The sequence below is a fragment of the Musca vetustissima genome, unplaced genomic scaffold (assembly GCF_032173495.1).
Source record: "Musca vetustissima isolate MV318-11 ecotype Yass unplaced genomic scaffold, APGP_CSIRO_Mvet_v1 utg10925, whole genome shotgun sequence".
NCBI classification, from domain to species: domain Eukaryota; kingdom Metazoa; phylum Arthropoda; class Insecta; order Diptera; family Muscidae; genus Musca; species Musca vetustissima.
This window is the reverse complement of record NW_026881510.1, coordinates 3732-11586: the sequence shown is the minus strand read 5'-3', so window position 1 is coordinate 11586 and position 7855 is coordinate 3732. Positions and strand designations below refer to the sequence as shown.

The window sequence follows — 7855 nt, the reverse complement described above, 5'->3', positions numbered from 1 at the left end:
AGTGAGATCTAAAATAAAAAAAATATTTTAATAAGATTAAGCAAGATATGGAAATTTAAAAATATATATATAGGCTCAGTTAGAGGACCTCCAAAAATCATCTCACTGTGGTACACTGGGGTGATTGTGGTATTACTCTTAAGGATATACATAGAATCAGTCTCTGAGTCGATGTATGCACGTCCATACGTCGATGTATGCACGTCCACTAGCTCATTAATTAATATCCACTAGCTCATTTATTTGGCCCAAGTACCAAACCTATTGAAATTGATGAGAATCGGTTTAGGTATAGATATAGCTCCCATATATATTCTAATCGGATTTTTATGGAAATGATGCACCAATGGTCCTATGATTATTCGATAAGCATGAAATATTGCACAGAATACCGTATTGAAACTAAAATGACATATGTAAAGCCATAAATGGTACATCAAAAATTGTGTGTTTGACACAAAATTTGTAATTCATAACATATCAGTTATAATTCGAGAATTTCATTTGTAATTCATAGAATACCTTTCGACATTCATAGAACTCCATTTTAAATTCAAAGGATTCATTTGGAATTCATAACATTTGATTTGGAACACATAACATTTGCTATTCATAACATTTAATTTTAAATTCTAAAAAAAATGTAGAATAATTCTTGTAAAGTTTTCTTGAAATCAGTTAAGATTTCGATATAGCTCCCCTATCAAGCATTTCAAACATTTAAAAACATTTGTCCGATTATTACAAAATTTAGTGGTCTTTTGCAATTTATATCTTGAACAAGTAAAAATGAAAACCTAAAATGTCTAATTCGTTTGAAAAAATGTCTCATATGTAGGCTGGGGAGCCAATTAAATTCATTTAGAATAAAAATTCAGGTTATGTTTGGCCATGAAGGCTTTGTATTACAATATGAATAAATGAAATAAAATATACAAATATGGTGACTACATAAGTCAATATCGATAATTATTGATAGGAAGATTACCGCCAATTTGGTTGAAAAAAAAAACCTACCCAAAATTTTCAACATATAGACAAACAATTGAAAAAGCGTTAAGTTCGGCCGGACCGAACATTGGATACCCTCCACTATAGTTATAAGACATATTTTAATTATTTTTGGTAGGAAGATTTGTTACCATATGCGACTACAAAATACCAAATTGAGGGTGTCTTATATAGGGGCTACCCGAAAAAATGGGACTAAATTTAAATTTTTGGTGGAGAAGTTTGATACCCAATAAGAACCCATTGTACCAAATTTCAGCGAATTCGGTTTAAAATCGCGCTTAAACCCTCCAAAATACCGTAAATTGTGGGGTACCGTTATATGGGGCTACCAGTTAAAGTGGACCGATATTTATAATTTGTAGAGAGAACCTTTGGTACCCAAAATGAAACCAATATACCAAATTTCAGCGAATTCAGTTGAAAAACGCGCCCAAGAACCCCAAATCACCAAAAATTGGGGGTGCGCTTATATGGGGGCTATCCGAAAAAATTGACCTATATTTATAATTTGTAGTGAGAACATTTGGTACCAAAAAAGAAACCAATGTATCAAATTTCAGCGAATTCGATTGAAAAACTCGCTCAAGAACCCCAAATCACCAACAATTGGGGGTACCCTCATATGGGGGCTACCCGAAAAAGTGAACCGATATTTATAATTTTTATTTGATACGTTTGGTATACAAAAATAACCCAATGTACCAAATTTCAGCGAATTCAGCGAACCCCAAAATACCGAAATTGGGAGGTATGGGCTATGCGTAAACGTGGACCGATATATCCCACCTTCGAAGTTGATCTGCAGACAGAAGACTACCCTATGCACCCTATATCAATTCCTTCAGAAGATAGCGTGATTACAACAGACGGACGGACATGGCATTAACGTCTTAGAATTTTATCGCAAAATCCCCCTAATAGAAGTGGGAATTTTAAAATTCCCGCTTTCCATTCCGATAAAACAAATGCCGGCACTGTATTGTAAAATAATATAGGGAGCACCTCATGCAACCTCTTCATATAATTGGCCCCTTCGACTTTGAACTGTTCTTTACATCCATCTTGAGATAAGATACAAAGGAAATATTTCAAGACTATTTGATATCGGACATTAGGCTTGACTTAAACCATCACATTTTTTATTTATTTTTTTCTCCCGATTTATATTTTTAGTTTTCACAATGAAGTGATTTTCGATTTTCACCTCTTGGGGTAAGTCCAATTTCACCTAATTACCGCAAATTTGAATAGCAAATTGTAACATGGAAATTAATTAATTATATGTACATAACAAAATTAAAATTACACATGCAATAAATCAACAATGTTTCAAAAAATATTGTACCCAATTTTTTTATAAACATCCAGTACTATCAACAAAAAATATCTAAAGTATTATTAAGACAGAAAAGAAAAAGAAATCAGTTCAAAGTTCAAATTGCTATTGATCACTTCAAAAATTTCTACGTGAATTTCTTTATATCTCTGCCATGACGGCGATAGTTAATGTTCTTTTCAGAAATATCAGCCTAGACCAATTTCACACACTCTCTCTATATTCTATTATTGTTTTTATTAAAAATATTAAAATTTTCCAATTGTTTTTTTTTAATTTTTTGTCACATCATGTTAGTATTTTTTTTTTCGTTTTGCTTTAACATACTTTCTTTACCTTTTTTTCCTACTACGATTGTCTACGATTAAACAAACCACTTAATAGAGTCAATGTTTATTTTGGTTAATGGAACAACGAAGATAGCAGCAAACCGACCGTCCCACTTGGCTTCCAAAAAACAACTGAGAACTGTTATTAAGAATAAAGTTGCAAATATATTTTTCCGATACTTACATACTAGGTGTTTTTTTCACTTTGGGCTAAATTTTTAGTATTTCTGATAATCTTTATTATTGAGAATTATTTCAATTCGGATTGATAAAGAAATTAAGTTAAATTATTATTGAAAAAAAAAACTACGACTATATTTTACTCTCTTTGTACAGTAATAAAAACGCAGGGGAGATTAACCACCTACCATTATCTCTCGGATCGACATTCACATTTTTTTTTTATTTTTGATTTTGAAAAAGGGGGTTGAATACGGCGAAAAGGGGGAGGTTGTGAACATGTTTATTTATCAACAGCTGACCATTGACGGTTAATTATGGAAACGGAAACGTAATGTAACGTACACTCGATTGCTGTTAAAGGAACATTAACAGCCGAATAAATAAAAAAATACCAGGAATTACCCAGAAACTATTTTTCTTTAAAAAATTAGTTTAGTTTTTATGTCAGAATAAGGAGAGAAAAAAAATAGTCTTATTTTTAAATTGTAAAAAAATTGTCTTATTTTTTATACTTGTTTTTAATATGGAATTATCTTCATTTGAAAGTTAAAAAGAAATCATGAACCAATAGAATTTGGGTTCGTTCGCTTACTTTCCCAGTAACATTTACTCAGTAAGAATTTACAGAGAGTAAAATACGAATTTTTGGTTTCAAGAGAGAAAATTGCAAAAAAATTAAACAAACAACATCCAGTAAAAATATTGTATCGACACAGCTGATTAAAACCAAAAATAATTTGGCGCAAACAAAAAAGCAGCATTTTTATTAGAAAAATGGATAACAAGCTGAAAATTTATGTTGTTTACAAATACTTGGGTTTACTTCATCCATTTTTATGTTAATAATACAAAGTCAATATAAAATTCACGAAACAATCAATTTGCTTGTGAACAATTTTGTTGTTTATTTACAAAACATAACAAGATAGCTGATTAAATATCAGCTGATGGTACAAGAAAATGCTTACTCTGTAAATTTTCCTTGTAAGAGTTTGCAAATATTCAGTAATGCAACTGTCAAATCTGTTTGCTCAATTCACTCTCTTTTACTAGCATTTTGGTTAAACGGACAAAATTTTGTAATAATTTGTACAAATTATTGAATAAACGAACGAATCTATTATCATATTCATAACGACCTCGAATCAATAGTCGCTTTTGGTATATATATATATAGTCCCCATATTATAGAGCAAATCTACCTACCAAGTATCGATAATTTTGGGATTGTTGACATGTATTTTGGATTGTAATTGGGAAGCAAATCTACTTACCAACATTGATCAAATTTCACTATTTCACCAAATTGGATGTACTTTTATATTTTCATTGGGTGTGAAATCTCTCTACACCGCTTCGGTATAATAAATAGCATATTCTATATTTTAAGGTGTTTTTCAACCTTCATTGGACATTGTCCTTATGTTCAAGGTCAATGACCGACATGGTAATATAGTTTTATATTTCGTTTTCTCTTAGAATTCCTCAATCGATTGTACGTATTTTGAATGTGCACCTCATGGTGAAAGTCCGGTTATGTTATTAGTGCCTTCTTGATCAGCAGATAGTGTCTTTAATGAGAAATTTTGTTTTTCGAAAGGAAAAAGTACTCGTCCAAAAAAAAAGACATGAATACCCATAATGCCTTTCATCTATCTTAAATGAGTAGCCTTGTATGCTATAAGTTTTGGAGATTTTATCAAATTTGGACCAACATCATCAAAGTCAAGAGGTCACCTATAAAATATCAGACAGAAGACAAGATGCATAAAATCCCTAAATTCATTCTTCCTATTTTGAATTGGGTAGACTTGGAGCTCGCATTTGAAGCCAAATATCTTGGAACACAAAAAGAAGTAATGTGCTATTATTTTATCTTCTAATATATTTAATTCTATGTACAGGTAATAAAACGAAGTTATTAATATTTTTGTGTATTTTAATTGTTGTTGTTGTTTTTAGTAATTTAACATAGTATCAGAAAATATTACATTACGAAAAAGAATTCTACATACAATTAATTAAAAAATATATAAAGTTCAATGATATGAAAAACTTATCTACGATAGCGGTAACGTTTGAAATGGAACCACAATTGAAATATGTTATTATGAAATTGGCAACGGAAACCTCTCTTATAGCTGAACTCCCATTCACGATGAACAATTTTAAAGGCAATATCTTCATAAGGTGGCCCAGCACGAAATCGTAAAATTGCAAAATCTGGATTATCTTCACACTGGGTGAGAAAATATTGTGGAGTTTTCGATTTATCAATCAGGTCGGGATAAAATATATTGAATTTATAGCCCTGGACAATTTTCGGCGGCGGATTATCCATATCGTAATGGGTCTGATTGTACTTGTTCCATTCGAAACCGGTGTGTACACGATTGAAATATCGAGGTTTACGTGGTCGATATTTATCCGTTGCCAATTGTATGGCCAATGAGTTGTCGCAGGGCATTTCAACGGAGAACTCAACTTCGTCGCTAGACATTCCTTTGCGTGCCTCTTGGCGCATGCTGGCCAATTCTTGAGTCATGCTCGACTCTTGGTTCATTTCCAGCAACTGTTGTCTCATCGTATTCAAATTAATTTCATCGTCCTCTTCGTCCACAACATTAAGTGATCCTTGATTTTCGAAGGGTATATACGTTGGGCTATATCCTCCTTCATCGTATAATGCGAAACAATCGCTTTCAAAGACTTCTGTGCCGGCATCGTTGCTTTCTTCGTCTTTATTGTCCGTATGATGTGGCGATTCCGTGGAACTATTTTCCTTTGCTTCTTCCTTGACTGATGTTGTTTTCAGCAAGTCCAGCTTCTCGCGCAATTTCTTTTGATGATGATCCCTTAGTCGTGCCCGAGCCATATGAGCTTTTAGCTGAGATAAAATATTCTCCCAATAACTTATGTCAACACCTTCCGTTCGAGACTCAATTTTACTTTCAATTTTCGCCCTTAGCTCATCCAACTGGGCTATAGTTTTGTTACGGAACGTGGCCGAGACATCTTTGACCACACTTTCATGTATTCCTTCACGGCGAGAACTTACAGCCTCATCAAGTTCTGCCTGTTTCCTCTGTTTTTGCAATTCATCTTCGACGATAATTGTCATGTCGTTCCAGAAGTCTATATGTTCTCCTTTCTCCAGTTCTATATAGACCTTAATGTCGACCAACAGATCCTCCAGATCTTTTATATTTAATCCATTGAGAACAAAGTAAGGCTCATGCATTTGCATTTCAATTGCATCTTCCAGTTTGGAATCGTTGATGTATTGGGCCAGTAAATCGATAGGCTTTGCCCGACCATCTTGGATGCGAATTTCACTTCTGAGACGAGCTTGTTCCAAGTGGAATTGATCTTCTTGTTTTTCCCATTCATGGAATTGTGCGGCTTCCTTTTCTCTTTGCTGCAAAATCATTTCCTCTTCCCGTTGTTGTCGTTCCCGTTCTCGTTCCAATCGCCTCTTCTTCACCTTTTCCAATTCAATTTTGTTCTCCAGCTGTTTTTGCCGGTTGATGGCTTCAACAGTTTGGAGGGGAGCATCTTTCAAACCCTGCTTCTGCAACTTTTTCGACCAAACAAATGTGGATGTTAGATTTGAATCACCAAAAGGATTGTCTTGATCGGTGTAGGTTTGATATTCATTGTCCCAGCCCATGCGTTGTTTGCGCCTCAATTCCTTGGCTTCTTTCTCCCGCAATCGTCGTTCACGTTTCTGTTCGGGAGTTTCTTTTGCTTTCATTTCCTCCTTTAGACGCTTTTTTTCTCGCTCTTCCATTAGACGCCTCTCCTCCAAAGCTTTTAAGAGTTGGATGTTTTTCGGCATGGATTCATCTTCCGATGATGAAGAAGCTGAGGAGGATGACGACGACGATGAAGAACGATATTTCTTTTTTGATTTAGATTTATGCTTGGATTTGTTTTTATGGTGACGATCTCCATGTTTGTCTTTTTTGTGTTTCTTTTCCTTGGGCATTTTTTCGGCGTGAAAAATTGAAGGAAACGTTTGCCACTTTTTTTCTATTTGTAAACACTACCGTCTGTAGATATTCGATTAAACGATTATCTTTGCCGACTATATTAGGGAAAACAAGGGCGAATTATATGCTACATGGTAGCTACGTTGTTACTTTCAATACAGGTTTTATCAAACATACAGGGTAACACAAAACACATACTTTTTATTAGTTTACACCATGATGAAATAATAAGGTGGTGTATCAAAACAAAAACTTTTGTTTTTGTCTCGACCATATTTCAATTTTTTCCTTATAATATTTCACATGGTTGGCAACATGCACATCAAATTCAAGTAGAAATTAACCTGCGTGAAGTTAGCGACATCGCTAACTTTCGATAACAAAATTTTTATCGAAATTACAGGGTGACACAGAACATCACAATTTCACATTTAACACTATTTTTATCAACAGTGCTTTCCAACAGAGATAGCGCAGAATATTATAAAATAATATTTTTTTAAAATTATTAATAAAAAGGTTAACATAATTCAGTAGAAATGAAAAATAATAAACAATACGAAAATGTTGAAACATATTTTATTATAATCTAAAACTAAAGTATTACTAAATCACAAACATTTTAATCCAGTGAATCAGGAGAGATGTCCGCCTCTGGAAGCCTCCCTATACAAACCTCGAACATAGTGATGGTACCAAATGAAAGAGGGAGTCTCTACGAGTATTTTAGTATGCACCATATGTTCAGATTCAGTTTTTTGTAGAACAAAGTTGCTGAATTTCTTATTTCCAACTGGTGGTCACGACACCAAAATGGCTCTGGAAGCCTCCCTATACAAACCTCGAACAAAGTAAGAGTATCAAACGAAAGAGGGAGTCTCCAAGAGTAGTTTGGTATGCACCATATGTTCAGATTCAGTTTTTTGTAGAACAAAGTTGCTGAATTTCCGATTTCCAACCAAAATTGCTCTGGAAGCCTCCGTATACAAACCTCGAACAAA

At 33.6% G+C, this 7855-nt stretch overlaps 1 protein-coding gene across 1 annotated transcript; it reads right to left on the bottom strand.

Moving 5' to 3' along the window:
• Positions 1–4918: 4918 nt before the first annotated feature.
• On the bottom strand, positions 4919–6736 carry LOC133327400 (splicing factor Cactin). Its single transcript, XM_061535958.1, has one exon. The coding sequence runs from the start codon at positions 6698–6700 to the stop codon at positions 4919–4921; it is 1782 nt and encodes a 593-aa protein (XP_061391942.1). The 5' UTR covers positions 6701–6736.
• Positions 6737–7855: the final 1119 nt, after the last annotated feature.